The following is a 16,382-nucleotide window of genomic DNA, read 5'->3' as shown; positions in this document are numbered from 1 at the left end:
GGCACTCCTGATCTGCAACTGTTCTGGTCTTCGAAAATATTTTACAAGATTAAAATGATAACACATAGTTATTTCCTTAAGAAAAATTTCTTAATTTGAGTTCTTTAAAATTTTCAAAAAGTAACAAATTAGTATCTTACAACTGTGAATAAGTATCTCAAATGCAAGGAAGTGCTAAAATTAGGTACTTACTTTATCATGAGAGCGTTTTCTAACTTTGTTGCACAGAAGTATTTGCAGATCAGCATTGCTGAATACTAGAGAGATTTTACATATTTTATTCATTGTATCCTCAGTTGCGCTTTTGTATTGCTGCAGTAAAATTCTGTGCATCAAACAAGTTACTTTCATGTAGCAAATGTGGTGCATTGTAGTAACTCCTTCAGTTTTTATGCAGAACTGCAAACTGAGTGAATCTTTTTTCCATGAGTGCCAATTACCAAAAGTCTTAGTTACAGATGCTCAAAAGAGGAACTGGTTTTATTTGCAGCCTTCAGTAACATTTTTTACCAGCAAGGGCCAATGCAGTGTTTCTGCTGTGCATTTTGTTCTGTGTAAATATTTCAAAATGTCATGTTTAATTGTTTCCAGGCAGTGATTAAAGACCTTATTGAAACTTTCTTGTTAAAAGTCACTACAAAATTTTTCGGTTTTTTGGGAATAAAGTAGATATTAAATTATTCTAAATAGGTCATCTAACACTTCAGTGTGGTAGGTGTTCTGTGCTCATCTCTACTAGTTAAGAGTCCTTCCTTCTGGTAAATGTATATTTCAGTGTGATTAGATTAATCTGAGAATTAGTGAAATGCATGTATTTATCTGACCATCTCTTAAATAGGTTTCCTTAGATATTCTGCATGTAAATGACTATTAAAAGAATATTTGCTATATGTTTTGCAAAGCTCCAGGGGGTTAAAATTTGAGGTCACTATATATGTATGACCTCAGCATCAAATCATGAAATCCCAGTGCACACAAATCACCACTGGCCCTTTTTGGAGAAAACATTGGAACATGAGAAACCAATAAGAGTGACTAGGGAAGTGGAAAGGTGAATTAAAAGAGAGTGGAGAACTGGAATTATGTGTTTTTGAATTTAAAGCTGACTCTAGGTCTTTGAAAATCGATATAAACTTTCAAGAATAATGGTGCAAAGACTTTTTTCCTTTCAAGCTTTTTTTATAAGTACTGCAGAAGAGCTGCATTTGTTGGGTGTTTTTGGTCTTGTACATCTCTCTTCATTTGAATTCAGTGAACTGAATTCAAAATCCTAATCAAGTGTGAGACATTCCTAAAACTCCACTAATTTTAAATAGAAATGTAAAATTACTTTTTTTTTTTTTAGTAAGATAAAGTATATTTCAAGATCTCCCATTTAAACTACTAAAATTTTGGTGTATGGTCTTATTTTCCAAATCAAGTCTGTGGTATCAATGGGACTGTACATTCACTTCATGGTTTAAGCTTTGCTACATGGAGACAGCTTCCTCTGCTGCCACAACATACTTGTTTTGTTTAGGTCTGTGCTCTTATTGCCCACATACTCCTCTTGCCCCCCAAAAAAAACCAAAACATTTGACAGCATCAGTTCCCAAATATTTTCCCAAAACCTTACAGCGAGTCCTTGTCAGACAGCTTGAAACTTTGATTTAGCTAAGCTAAAGCCAGTGAAACTATGGAAAATGTTCACCAGTTTGCTTTCAGACCAACTCTGCTGCATGTGTTCATAAGTTCCATAAAGATTGCATGCTTTGTGTTTAATACAAACGGTATCTTTTTTTTCACACCCATCCTTGCTTTTCATATTTTATTTTTGTTTCCCTTGCCTTGGTTGGATGCCTGTGTGTGTTTAATCCAAATCCCTGTCCAGTCCTGGAGTTTGAACTACGGAAAGCCAAGGAGACCATACAGGCCCTTCGAGCCAACCTGACTCAGGCTGCAGGTGGTGTACATAAACCTTTTCTTAAGTCTCTACTTTAAACAATGTAGAAGTAGCTGAGCTCATCCTCTGTGAGAGAGTAAAATTTAGTTACTTCTTTTTTCCTCCCCAGAAAATGAAGTTCCTTTGCAGGAACGAAAAAATTATAAATCAAGTCCTGAAATTCAGGTAGGTGGCTGGTGATAAATGAACTTTGCATGGATTTTAGTATGAATATAACAAGCTTCCATAACTGGGAGGAAGATAAACCAAAGATCTAGTGTGTTTTCTTTTTTTTTTCCAGGAGCCAATCAGACCTCTTGAGAAAAGAGCTCTAAACTTCCTAGTTAATGAATTTTTATTGAAGAATAGTTACAAGCTTACATCAATAACATTTTCAGATGAAAATCATGATCAGGTAAAATTTCCTTGTGGGTTTGAGGTTTTTTGCATGCCTGCTTTCCATATTGTGATCTTGTCATAAACTCAAGTGAACTTAAGTGGTTTTTCCTGTGCATGCAGTTTGCTTCATATATATGAGTACTCTAAAAGTTAAATATGTTAGTTAGCATTTTCATATATAAACCATGGTTTGAAAACACAGCAGTTTGAGCAGTAGTTTCCCGAAATTTGTAGGAAGTAGACAGAGTGCTTGCATTCTTTTAAAGGAAGCAAAAGAGGAAGTGAAATACTGCGAGTTAGATGTTTTCCTTGTATTCTGGTGTGACACACATTCACTTGAAGTCAAGGATCTGGATCTCAAATGTAATCTTTTCCTTAGATCCTATTCAGCTGACTTGTACAGGGATATACAATTTACTCATTGGTTGTCTTCTGGGGATGTGTGTGTGTGAGAGAATACTTAATCACTTGTGGCATTGAGTACAGTATTGAATAAGCTCTTGGTAATAAGATGTTATCCTGGCTCTTTCCCAGCATAGCTATGCTTTGATGCATTTTTCTTAAGATGATCAGTTTTATATCTCTGTTGGCTTACGTTTGATGGCAAGAATGTTTGGAAGGTTCTAATTACGTTCTGTTTCTGGGTAGACAAAGCACCCTGTAATATCAACACCCAATATGTATTCATCACAAAATGGGGATATTACCAGAAGAATTAAATATGGAATTTCATCCAGTTTTATGTGAAACTGGTCCTCCTAAACTTTTCCTACATTTCATATCCTAATCTGTGGAACAAATAGGTTGTTAAATAGAATTTCTGAGTCTTCCACCTCCACTGAATATTTGCACTTAACATCCAAATACTTGTGAGAATACAGACCCTAAAAAAGAAAAGATTAACAGTCTATTCTATTTGTGCTCTCGACTGAGAAGTTTTTGTTTTGTGAGACAATTAACAAAAAGCAAAATTCTTAATTTTAAAAAGTAAATATAAACATACTGAAATTACTGTATAGTAGACACATTTTTTTTCTATGTTATTCATATAATTATTTGAGAAAATAATATTTCTTCAAAGAAATGTATGTGACCAGACTATGGAAAAAATAATAGTGAAGACTGGGAACATTAGGAAAAAAGTTTAAACCAATACTTTAAATTTAAAGTCGTTAAAGAGACAATCACAACTGCTGTGCAACAGTGCACAAACTTACTTGTATATACAGACATGAAATGTTCTTGTGTTAATAGGATGATAAGATGTAAATGAGAAAAGGAAGAACCTGTTTGAGACAGGAGGCCCTTGTGTTGTTTGCACCTCACTATCAGACTTCTACAGAGCTGTTTAAGCTATATTAGACATCAGGAGGAAATTCTTCATGGGGATGTTAAATGTTGGAATGGACTGCCCAGGGAGGTGATGGAGTCACTGTCCCTGGAAGCGTTCAAGAAATGACTGCATGTGGCACTTAGTGCTCTGGTCTTGTTCACATGGTGATGATCAGTCAGAGGCTGGACTTGATCTCAGAGGTGTTGTCCAGACTAAATGATTCTGTGATACTGTGCCTGTCTTCCCTAGGGAAATTACACCTGCACTTGTCAGTGAAATGGGAACAAAACCAGTATTTCTACCTTGTATCAGCTGCATTGGTTTCTGCTAGAATTTGAGCAACATTATTTCTGATTATAAAAAGTGTTCATGTCTTACAAAAGAGAAACTGACCTATGTGGTTGGAAAGGTACTCTCTCTAGTATGTTGCCTAGAGCTGCCTTTGTGGTCAAACTGCTTTGGTTCACAAAGTGAATCCTTCCTCTACTATTGTTTCTTGCTGAGTTATTCTGCTATCTGATTTACTGCAATGCAGTCTTGATGTGATTATTTTGCTATTGCATCACCTGTGGTCAAATGAGGAAGAGAAAAAAAAGAAAAGGAAGTATATTATATACTTTAGTTTCTTTTATTCTTTTGAAGGATTTTGAACTTTGGGATGACGTAGGATTGAATATTCCAAAACCTCCTGACCTGTTACAACTGTACCGTGACTTTGGAAACCATCATGTTGCTGCAAGAGATGTGGTGGATGCATCGGTTGGTGTAGAGGATGACGAGTTAGAGGCTGACACTCCTATACTTGGGACCGTCCCTGTGTTTGAAACAGCACCACAGTCAATAGAAGTAAGACTGCACAGGAGAAATGTTGCAGCTGTTTGATGTACTGCTTAACTTTATCGTACTAAACTCTTCTGTTTCTGTCTTGTGTTTAGCAATGTTTAATAGTGCAAAAATTAGAAGATCAAATTAGTGTGTTAAACAGTGAGAAATGGTCTTTGATGGAACAAATCCAAAGACTTGAAAGGTACGTTCTTATCAACCTACTTGGCTCTTGATAAATGTTGGATAACTTTCCAATGTCTTTCTAACACATATATGGAACCATGACTTAGGTAGAGGAAATTACTGGGGATTCTTCAGGGCAGGGCAGTCTTTCCTTTTCAATACATAGTATTTGATGTAGTAAAAGGAAGAGACTTCAAACTGTCTATTTCCCTTTATTACCCATACAATTTAATTTTGTAAACAATTTTATTCTTTCAATGTAACTTCTTTATTTCTTTGAAAACAATCACTTGTGATCTCTTTTACATAGTTTTTTTTTCAATTAGCTTTATGTCACTCCTTAGTATGTACAGCTTGCAAGCACTGTCAGAAAGATGCTTGGTTTTACATCTGACGTCAACACAGTTTTTCTTTCTGAAGAGCGAGACTAGTAGACGTGACAGTATCTTTAAAAACAGCAAAACAAAAAAGATACTTAGAAGTTTTGAGCAACCATATCATTCTGTAAGCCATAAGATATCATTCCTCTTAAGAGGCGTACTGATGCAGCATGTGGGAAAGTGCTTAAATTTTAAGTATCTTTATTGACTTGCATAGTTACCATTTCAAAGCCAGATAGGATAGTACATATTGATTAACCACTCCAGTATTTTATGTTTTGCGTCCTAGGTAGTGTTCTGTCTTGTAACAATTTGTGTCTCAGTGCTCAGATTTCAGCCAGAAGGAGATAAAACTGTTGCTACTGACTTGTTTCATTGATTCACTCACTCAGTGCAACATTTTTCCTGTTACTAATTATCTACTAAAGTGCTCAATGAAACTAGTGCTTATTTGAACAGTGTGTGTGATCAAAGTTATTTGTTACAGGAATTCTTAAACATACATGAATTGAAGAATGTGTTGAGCTCTTCAGCATGTTGTCTTTGTTTCTGTGCTGCAGTGGTGTGATTTGAACAGCATATGAAAGCTACAAAAATATTTCATATTTTGCTTTTTCAGTGAAATAGATCTTCTCAAGAATGAAAACTTTTCTGTGTCAACTGTTTATGGTGTAGCTCCCCATCCTTCTTTAAAACAAGTGCCTCTCACAGTCTCAGAGGACAATGGACGGTACTTGGATATCAAGAGCTCTGAGAATGACAGTAAACATGGAAACATTGAGGAAAAAAGCCTTGCTTTATCAGCTGACGTGGATTCAAGGACTTCTAAAGATGATATGCTAAATTCTGTGCCCTCTAAAGAGACAGAGAAACTGTCCTCATGTCCTCCATCATCTAAAGCTGCAGTCCACTTTGATAAACCTAATAGGTTAGTGATGAGTTGTAAACTGCATGATATTATTAAAAATTCTTGTAAAGTGAGTAGATATTTTTCTAACAGAGAAATTCTGCCAAATGAATAGATCATTTGTGTCTTGAAGGCTAATAAAAGACTTAACATACCTCTAGGGTACAGTGCTGATATTTTTATGGTGTTCCTAATCTCCTCAGGAAGGAGTACATATGACAAACCTACTGTTTTACTATTAAGTTGCAGAAATTCTTTTCCCTTTCTGCTTTTAAACCCAGCCCTGTTTGTTGGAACAAAAAAATAGGTAAAATCAGAATAGTGAATGGGAAGACAAGAGAGTTCTGTTCTCTTTTAAGTTTTAATTTAATAATTCTCTTCTGCTTGAAGAGTTGGGAAATTTTTTTGCTTTTTCTCTGTAGATGTGTATAACTCTGCTAGAGAGCAGAACTATTTTTCATTTACTTATTTTGTAATTATCAGAAAGGTATCTAATGGCATACTGCTTTTTTGAGTTTTGATTTTGGGGCAAGCCTTCACTGGGTATCTATGATTCATAGATTCATTTAACTAAGTTAGGGAATTCATGTTGTGTTATTACTTGGAGACTGAGTTTGTGATTGTAAGTGTTCTTGAGAAAGCCCTTTCAACCTGTACAAGTGTTTTTATAGTGAGAAGGAGAAGTGATTTGTTCATTAAGTGATAGATAAACCACTGTAGTCATCCGGAGTAACACGGACCACAAACATAATGAGAGTATGTACAACTTGTAATTGTTACCACTGCAGACAAAGAGAAGCAAGTAGCTCACCTTATGATCTTGCTGTTGCTGTTTGTAGGGAAGCAGGCAGCCATCCTGCTTTGTCTTTTGTCCCTTAGCAAGCTTTTGCTGGTTTTGATACTGTAATTTGTTTCTGGAATTATCTTTCCATCTGAAAATACCAAGTAGAAATCTGTGTGACATTCTGTGCAGATGAAAAAATAAGTGCAAGCTTGTAGTGGGGTGGAGAAAAGGTACACTTGGAAAAAAGAATTTGCTAACCCTGCTAGTAATTATCTTTTTTTACAAACTCTAAGAATCCTGCTTTTTCTGGATTTTCTGTACTTCTTGCACTAAGTTCGAAGGTCATTTTCATACTTTTTCATTGATATCTTAACTTTTAGAATTGGACAGAAGGAAAGATTTCTGAATGTAATACTTTGGAGTCACATAACAAATTTATTCTCTCTTAGTTGACTATACTAGTGTTTAACAGGAAAGTAGAACAGCTTAGATTTTTCTGGAAAATGGTCAGTGGTTTGGTTGAAGCTTTCCAGATTTTTTTCTTTTTTAAGTTTCTTTCATATCCTAGCTAAAATCCAGATATGAGTGGTCCACTACACAATACAAATATGTGTAGTAATCAATACTTCAAGCTGTTGCCATACACTTGTCTACCTACTTTCATTTGGCTTGTTGCAAGTTTCTTCTTGCTCAGATTAATGGTGAGTGCTGGGTGGCATTAAGTGCATGAATATTAGATTGATGGTTTGGGGATAGTGAGGGTGTATATCAAAACAGGATTAAATCACTGAGTGAGGAATGAGCTGTGTATTTCCAGTGGAATTTATGATGTTAGAGACTAGATGAACAGCATTTGTTCTGCTGCTCACAGTTGTTTTAACTGCACCTAGATTTATTTGAAAAGTAGTTCAATGAAGCCGTGAATCCCCGTTGAGTTAAATTCACAAGTCCCCTAAAATGCAGTTCACTGCAGAAATAAATAATGCATGTGTAATATGTAGCTATTTTTGTACTCTGCTTTGGGCTTAATATGTCAGCAAACGGTCAAAGGAAAGCATGTTTGATACAGTGTTTTATAGACCAGTATCTAGTGCTAAATTTTCTTCCTGGATTATGCCCTAGGTTTGTAATAATGCAGTAATTTTTCTCACTGAATAAATAGATTATTTGTGAAATGTTTTGAGATCTGCAGGAGAAGCAGCACAATGGAAATGCTGGATATTTATTGATTTCGATCCACATTTATTTATAGAAGACAATTACTATCATTTATTCAGAATGTACTAAGGGTTAACAGCTAAGACTCTATCCTAAAAGGCAAGATCATTACTACTGTGAGTGTTTGCTTGGCATAAATCTTGCCCAGATGGGAAGAGAGAAGGGGAAGTGAGCCTGCCTTGTGTGCCTGCACTCAGAGCAGCTGTGCCTGCATGCTGGCAAATGAGGACATGACCATCATTGGAAAAATGCCTCAGTTAACAGATGGCAGTGCAAAGCACTAGCAGTGGTTTAAATAGACTGCACCACATGTGTTTATTCAACTGATTTGAGGTGTGTGGTAATTTGCACCAAATACAAGGTGTTTTCTGTATACAGCAGTCCTGGCTTTTTGAATTAATTGGCTCTTCTGTCCTGGGGTTATATAGAATAGAACAGTAGTGCCTGGGCTTTTTATTCATTGTACTTTCTTATATTCGGACATCTTCACTGCTGGCATCTGTTGGCCCTTGAAGAGACTTGCCACTGACTTGTGTGCAAGAGGCCTTGGTCTTTTATTATTTTTGTTCAGTGTAGCCATCAAGGATTTTGTAAGACTTCATTAAGGTGAAGCTTTCTGGATCCAAGTATAGCCAGCAATTGTAAGAGGATCCACGCTGCCCAGAGCTTGCTGTTACTTGACCCACAGGGAAATTCAGTGACATATTGTCATACTTATTTTTCATTTCTACAAAGTGGGAATGGAACTTGCCCTTATGTAGGATTTTAATTAGGATTCCAAGTGGAAAAGAATCTGATTTTCTGTAGAATGAATGCCAGGTTGAAGGACAGACTGGGCAAAGGGCTGGCTAAGGCCTTGCCTCTGTGTTAATGTTAAGCTGCTGCTTTGCAATGCTTGCTAATGTTCTCCCAGTGTAAAAAAACTCTACAGTCTTGAGTAGAGTCTGTAAATCTGTCACTCAAGAATATTTTACAGCATAAGGACTAACATATTGGGAAAGAGATCTTTTACAACTCGCTACCGTTTAAGTAGTTTAGTAACTTCTTTGAAGTGAACCTTGCACAAAACCAAGCTGAATAGAATTAGAACAAGCTTCCTTCATTAAAATTTAAAATGTACTTAAAAAATCCATACTGTTAAAAAAATTAAGGAATAAATAAAAATTCTTATTTATCATAATTTTCTAAATAGTGAGAAGAGGAAAACTGGTTTATTTATTGATGTCCTCTTGAATTAGTTCAAGTAATTGTAAGTAAGAGCTTTGATTCTTAATCGGCTTTTTCAGCTAGAAAAGGGTGGATGATTATGTATTTACTGTAAGAAGTATTATGTGTCAATCTATTAGATAAAAATGTATATGTGTATTTTTGAGGGTTCAAAAGTGTTACCAATTTCCAGTTAAAAAATAGGAGTTGCCTCCTCTCAGTATCATTAGAGGACTCAAACAGCAGATGATGGAAATGGGCGAGATGCTTTTTGTGCATATTTTGGAAGACAAATGTTGTGTTTCTTCTTTAAACATAGTGGATGGGGCAGTGTTAGATTAGCATCTAAGTAAAAGGCCTGAGATAAGGCAGAGGAAGTTGTCATTACTGGAAATAATAGGGTGCTGCTGCTTGCCTGTTTGATGTAGTGGTCAGTAATTGTTTTCTGAGAACATTTCTGCCAAATTACCTTCTTCAGACACGGCTGTTTTGAAGCTTTTATCAGGGTTTGATATGGATGTTTAAGGCTTTAAGTAGCTTGGCTGCATTGGCTGGTGCTGGATGTGGCCATGAGGCAGTACCTGTGCAGATGCACCCTGTAAAAGGGTTTAGACACCAGTTTAAGATTGATTTTGAGCTTCTGGCAGCTTTTGAATCCAAAGTGGCAGTTGAGCAAACTCTATTTAACCCTGAAGCTCCTAACTTGACTGACTACTCAAATGCTTTTATGCAATTTGCAGAATCAGAGCATTAAGCAAAAATATTGTTTCATGTGATTTCTGTGCCTGCCCCACCCCGTTTGCATAGTTGTATGCTTCCTCTTGTATTGCCTAAGCTTCCTTTTCTTCATGACTTAGTCCTATTTTTGTCTGTGCAGCCATTTGAAAGATGTTATATTTTTTGGAACTAAATCTAACTTCTTAATTAGGACACTCACGTTTTTTTCTTGCTACAAACGAAACACTCTAAAAGTCAAAGATAATTTTAAAACTTCTGTAGTATGAAGCACTTAAACATGCATTCTGGATGTCATTTTACCTAGCTGATTAAACCAGAGTGAAAGGACCTGCTTTATCATCTTTCTGATTTTGCTTTCTTCTCCCTCTCCCTTTTTGATGATATTTCAGGAAATTGTCACCAGCTTTCCATCAAGCACTACTGTCTTTCTGTCGGATGTCAGCAGACAGCCGTTTGGGATCAGAGGTATACTTCCAGTTGGCATAAACTAAAAGATCCTTCATTTTGCATGGCAGCAAGAGTTAAACAAGTAATAATTGCTTTGATACAAGACATGGAAAGATGAATCTATGTACATGAGAGTTAAGAAATAAATATATGTTCTTAGATTTTATGCTAAATATGAAACCTAGTGATAGAGGTGTAATTACTGGGAACTTTGAGTCTCTACTCACGCTTTTGAAATTGCTGACACATCGAAAACTTACAGCTTAATGTATGGGAATAAATTAAATATTGTTCTGGTAAGTGATCAGCCTGCTGCAATTTTTATTATTCCCTTCAAATGCTATTTTTCTGTTCCTGTGCTTATTAAAAAAGCAAACAAGCCACTTGGTTTTCTAGGTATCTCGAATTGCAGACAGTGAGAAAAGTGTCATGTTAATGCTGGGACGCTGCCTGCCTCATATAGTTCCTAATGTGCTGCTTGCAAAGCGAGAGGTGAGGAACCCTGAAATTTTACTCTTTTTTTTCATCATGCTATTTTGTTGTTAATTTTGAAGATGTTGTGTCTAATTTCATGGAAGTCTATTACTTGCAATCATGTTCTTACTTTTGTGCATGCATCTCTGCTCCTAGAAAATGGTTTTACACCTCTGTCAGGTGAGTTCAGCAAACCTGCATGGTATCCTAATATTCCTTCCTCTGCTTAAGGCACCCATTAGCATTCAGCAAGACTGTTACTGTAGGTCCATCTGTTTGTGGTAGCACAGATGTTTTTGTCGGGGAAGACCATATCAATGTGCTTTGTAAAAACAGGGGCTATGAGTTCAAACATTGTTTCATTTATTTTGTCTATCAATTTAAATAAGCAATAATATTCAGGTTCTTTTGCAGCACTACGTACTTCAACAAAAATAATTTTCAACAAACAAATTATTTTAATGTCTTTTCTTGGAAGCTCCATGTATCAGCCAAGTAAATGTTCATCAAAAATACCCCTTTGTAAGGAAATGAGCAATCTTGCTTATATGTTTTCCTTAACTTTAAAATGAGAATGACTAAAAATTAGGAACATGTAATGTGGATTTTGAATATAACTGAAGTTGATGGTTTGCATAATCATTCATGCTATATAGCATACAAAAGGAAGGAAAAAAATGTGACTGGTTTTGTTTTGCTTGGTGTAAATATTGCACATTACCAAATATGTAAAAAAACCCATAAACTGAAGGCATATAAAACAAAAATTCAGTGTCCTTATAGTTGACACTGAATTAAAGGGTTTGAAGTAACATATCGTGTTGAGCAAGTTTTAGTCCTTGTTGACAGGACCTACAGTATGGTAGACTTAGTCATGTGTTTTGTGTAAATTCATTTTAAGGCTTTGAAAATTCCTCAAGAAATTCGTACTGATCCTGTAATCTAAAATTTTTATACCACACAAGTAATTGTCAGCAGCTGTCAGACATGGTGAACTTGAGATATGTCCTATGGTTTGAAAAGTCATAAAAGGCATTATTTTTGAGGTGGTGGGGGTGTTAACTGGGTGCTCGGAAATGCTTCTGTCTTTCACAATAATTTGGTAAATGTTCCTGGATCAGTGCTTAATTTCTGATTTCTTCTTTATTCCTTTCCTTCCTTCTGCTTGGCAGGATGTGGTATTTTGGCTCCTTTTAACAGCTTTTATTTAGCTTAATCTGTGTAATGTATTGAATATTTTTGTAACCTTTTCTTCTGTTTCCTACTTGATTCCTTCCTAGGTTGTTTTACAGTGAAAGTTATATTTGATTACATGTATTTTTGCCTTAAATTATCTGCTTCAGTTTAATTGAAAAAGCCACAGATCACAATTGAGTAATTGGATCACATGGGATGCTTAATGTTTCAGTAATTGAAGTTTGCTATAAAAATATCTTCTTTTAGTTCCCTGCCACCTTTTGCTATAACTGTTTTAGTGTTCTTTCTGATGTAGTCATGGAACTTGAAGGAAAAGTTGGGTAGACCATCTGTCAGTATTTATCCTAATCAAATTATGGAAAGCTAACCGAAGAACTAGGCTGTCTTCAACAAGGTATATCTTTGAGTCTTGTCCGTAAAGAACCTTATAATGAGACTTTTGCACAGAGAAGTAGTGTAAACATATGCCTAAAAATCACTAATTTGAGAAAGATGTGCAACAGCTTCAGATCACAATGCAAAGTTCTCACCAGTCTGTTCTGAAACAAGAAGAATGGTAGTATTTAAGATCTTACACTATCAATATATTAGGATGAGAGTTAAGCATAATTTTTGCTGACTCCCTGAAATGTCTTTGTTCTTTAAGCATCTGTCATGTTGAAATTGCTTGCAAAATCTTAAGCTGAAAATTGTATGCTATGCATCTTCGTTTTGGAGAACCTGAGTTTGCAGAGGCTGACAGTCTCTCAGTAGTTGTTGTCCTTTAGCAGAGATTCAGAAGCCATTTTTCCTATGCTTTTAAGCATCTTAAGGTCAGTAGCAGCCTGCCTGATCCAGTAGTAAGTGTTCTGGCAAATATTATAGTTGACATTTCTGAAATTATTTATTTTTGTGTATTGGTGCAGTTTTAATTGTTCTTCAGTGTCTGTAGTTTAGGTTCCAATGAAAGGTAACAAAGAAGGAAAGACACAGTATTGAGTAGGGTGGCTGAGGGAATAATTTCGTTTTGTTTCTAAAAAAAGCAGTTCAGCTGTGTAAAATCAGTAATGCATCATACAGGAAAATTGCTTCAAAGCAATTCAGAATCATTAAAATTGATGGAACAACAAGTAAATTTAATTTTAATCTCTAACATCTAGGTTATCCTAACTCCCTGAAAACATCTATGTCAATATTTAGATTTGTGTATGAATGCAGTCACAAATAAAGGAGATGTTGCAATCCAAGTAACAGTTAAGTGGAATAAGCAGTAACAAAATGCTAAAAGCCAATACTTCAAAAAAAAAGGCCATTGTTTGGGGTGCAGTCTGTGATAATACTTCTTGAAGATGAGCAACTTGGGTTCATAAAAATTGATCTACATTGTAATCTGCTTTCTCAACTGTCATTTTATCACTTAAAATACATTAACAATAAAAAAATTGTAAAAGTAAAATCAGCCACCTTCTATTTGTTAACAGATGTACCATAGAAAAATTCCTTTGACTAAAATGCCATTAGAGTGAAGCAGTCTTATAAAATTTTCATAATAACTAATCAGTGCAATACTCATTTTTCACACTTTTTTATCTGTTAAAGTCAATGAGATTTTGTCAGGAAACAAGAATAACCTTGTTTGTACATACAACTTCCATACTCTGCAGTATATAATCCTTTAATGGAGTTTGCCCCAGAGTAAACTTTTTGCTTAAGGTCTTACTAGTCTTGTTCTTAATCAGCACTTTTATTTAATTATTTACATCTTTAATCTCGCCCATTATTCCAGTGTTAGTCTTTAACTTTTGTGTTATGCACACTTAGCACAATCATGATAGTAGTGGTCTACTGAATATGCACCACTAAATAGTTATACTGAGAAATTGTTATTTATAGAGAGTTCAACACATTAAGAATAGAGTTTTGCTTTTATCTGTTTGTAAAGTTGAAGCAAAGATTATGTTAAATCTTCAGGCTCTGAATTGATGCCATTCTCGACTCCACTAGATCTCCACTGTAGATTGAAAGTAATCACATTAATGTGTGGTAACTGCACGCGAATATCACAAAGGCACTTTAATTCTCTGGCATGTCTCTTAAAATACAGTAGAGTTGAGTATCTTACTATGAATTTCATCTCAGTCTTATGCTTTAAAAGCCATTAAATACTGGCTTTGCTAAAGAAATGCGAAAGAAGACTGTGTCAGATATTGGCAGTATACTTAATTGTTTGCTTCCAAGGGTTGTGTCTAGCAGATTTCATAATGGCTGGATATGGATAAAGGTACATAAACCTGAGTTGTGGGACATGAAAATTGTCAGTTGTCAATATCTCCTAGATGACCACTTTAATTTCCCATTATGGGGAGAATAAAGAAATCTAAATGAACAATTACAATACTATGTTACTCTGTAAAACGTAGATTGCAGTGGATTTCTATAGATTGTTTCTAAAAACAGGGGTAGTATTGACTACAGCCTTTTGCTGGTCCTTTTATGTGGTCCTTTTCTTGCTGGTCCTTTTCAGTGCTGGTTTTGGCTTGCAGGGCTGTTTTGTTCAGGGGATGAGGGTGTACATGAGACATAACTATATTTGAAGTCCTTTAGTTCCTTTCTGCTCAATATGAGGGCTTAGTGCAGTTTCCTTAGAGTAAAATAGCTCAGTTTCATAGAATATCCTTTTCATCTCTAGTCTGAATGCCCATGTCTTTCAACACTTGGCCTGTAAAGCTTAGATAGTTCATGGATGTGAGGAGTTGAATTTGATGTTTATGAATTGAATTGCCAGCTTTTGTTGTATCACAAAACTTTTCCATGTGTGTTTTCAAGTAAACAGTAGATACAGACAAAGAAGTAGAAAGTTTTTCACACTCACACCCTACCATTGATTCATATGTAAAAACATCCCTTTGGCATCTCTGAGAGGCTTACTTTGGATCCTGGAATAATAGTCTCACCCCATGAAAGGTCATTAGAGCTGTGATTTTAATATTGGTAAGATTAGTAGTACAAAGGTTTGAGTCATGTGTTAATCCTATGATTTTTTTTTTCATTTTAAATTAAAAGAATGAATTTGGAATTTTAAATACATTCTTGCCCAAGACAGTTCCTATTGGTATTTTGTTGGTACCTGCAGCTATTTCAGTTGCAGACAATAAGATTATTTAATTTGATTTGCTTGTTGTCAGAGGCTAAGTTACAGAATAATTTTAGCACAGTATTGGGTCACGATATAAGCATTGACCATTAAAGAAGATTCAAAGGCAGATGTTAACAAAATTGATCATGTCATCCTGGTTTGTATATTGTTGCCTGCAATATTAATACATTAATATTTGGAGGAATAAAAATGTTATATTTTACTACTTCAGTAATAAAAAATAATTTTTACTACTGAAGTAACCAGTCTTGATGCTTAACACTAGTTAAATTTATCCTTTAAGATAATTATTTTGCTTATACAAACTCCAGCAAGAAGACAGTAATTAGTGAGAGCAATAAGATGTGGAAGATTTGTTGGAATGTTTAGCAAAACATTGTTATAATGATGGAAACAAAACTGACAGCAAAGTCCTTGCTACCTTCTGAGATGTTCACTATATGATGCACTTTTAAAAAACCCAAAGTTTACTATTTTGTTGTAATACTTTTAATATGTAGGAGGAACTCTAGGCATATAATTTAGATGGTACTAATTGCTGTAAAAAAGCCACATTCTTTTGTCTATAATGAAAAGAGAGCTACTCCATATGTCCATGTAAATGTTGCCTTTATTGATAACTCAAATAGTGAATCCCTTTCAAAGGTAATGGAACAAGTTGTTGTAAGTTAGGAAGAAATTGTCCAGAGATCCTATGGTGAGAAAAATGTGAGATTTTCTTTAGAGAGACCTACATGGAGAGTTACAGAGAAGCAGAGCAGAGGGAAGATGGGCTGTTTGAGTTCTCTTGTGCAGTGTGTTAGGTCAGCCTCAGGGCATTATCTGTCAGTCACCTGTATGTAGCTTCTCTCACAGTAAAACCAAAATACCTTCTTTCTCTCCATTCTGCATCTGGGTAACTCACAGGTATGGAATTTGGCTTTTCAATAGGACTGGTGGGACCTGTGACACATAGTATTTTATTGAATCAAGCTACAAGTGCCAACAATGTTACCATGTCAGTCTGCTTGGAATCTAATGGGAAAAGAGTATCAAAGCTCTGGAAGTCACTCTCCTTGCCATGGTCATGAGTCAATAGTTGCTCCTGTTGACTAACACCAACACAAACTATCAAAACTCATGTTCTGAACTCAAAGGCAAAAGCGAAAAGAAGAACTTGGGGATGAACAGGATGTTTAGGAAAATTCCCAAATTAAATAGAAGGAGAGTTGTTGGGTATTTTTGAAATTTAACT

General features: G+C 35.4%; 1 protein-coding gene across 2 annotated transcripts in view; it reads left to right on the top strand.

The window, feature by feature from the left end:
- The window catches only part of RELCH (RAB11 binding and LisH domain, coiled-coil and HEAT repeat containing), a 76,842-nt gene that overhangs the window by 22,851 nt on the left and 37,609 nt on the right, over positions 1-16,382 (top strand). Inside the window, exons 3-10 of one of the 2 annotated variants that reach the window (XM_058025391.1) lie at positions 1,871-1,942; positions 2,052-2,107; positions 2,223-2,336; positions 4,296-4,499; positions 4,589-4,680; positions 5,661-5,969; positions 10,284-10,359; positions 10,738-10,833. In XM_058025391.1, coding sequence (XP_057881374.1) covers positions 1,871-1,942; positions 2,052-2,107; positions 2,223-2,336; positions 4,296-4,499; positions 4,589-4,680; positions 5,661-5,969; positions 10,284-10,359; positions 10,738-10,833 — 1,019 coding nt within the window. The remainder of the gene's footprint in view (positions 1-1,870; positions 1,943-2,051; positions 2,108-2,222; positions 2,337-4,295; positions 4,500-4,588; positions 4,681-5,660; positions 5,970-10,283; positions 10,360-10,737; positions 10,834-16,382) is intronic. The other variant, XM_058025400.1, reaches the window with a different exon arrangement.

Source organism: Melospiza georgiana, chromosome 1 (genome assembly GCF_028018845.1).
Source record: "Melospiza georgiana isolate bMelGeo1 chromosome 1, bMelGeo1.pri, whole genome shotgun sequence".
NCBI classification, from domain to species: Eukaryota; Metazoa; Chordata; class Aves; order Passeriformes; family Passerellidae; genus Melospiza; species Melospiza georgiana.
The sequence above is the reverse complement of the archived record's forward strand: the minus strand, read 5'-3'. Positions and strand labels throughout refer to the sequence as shown.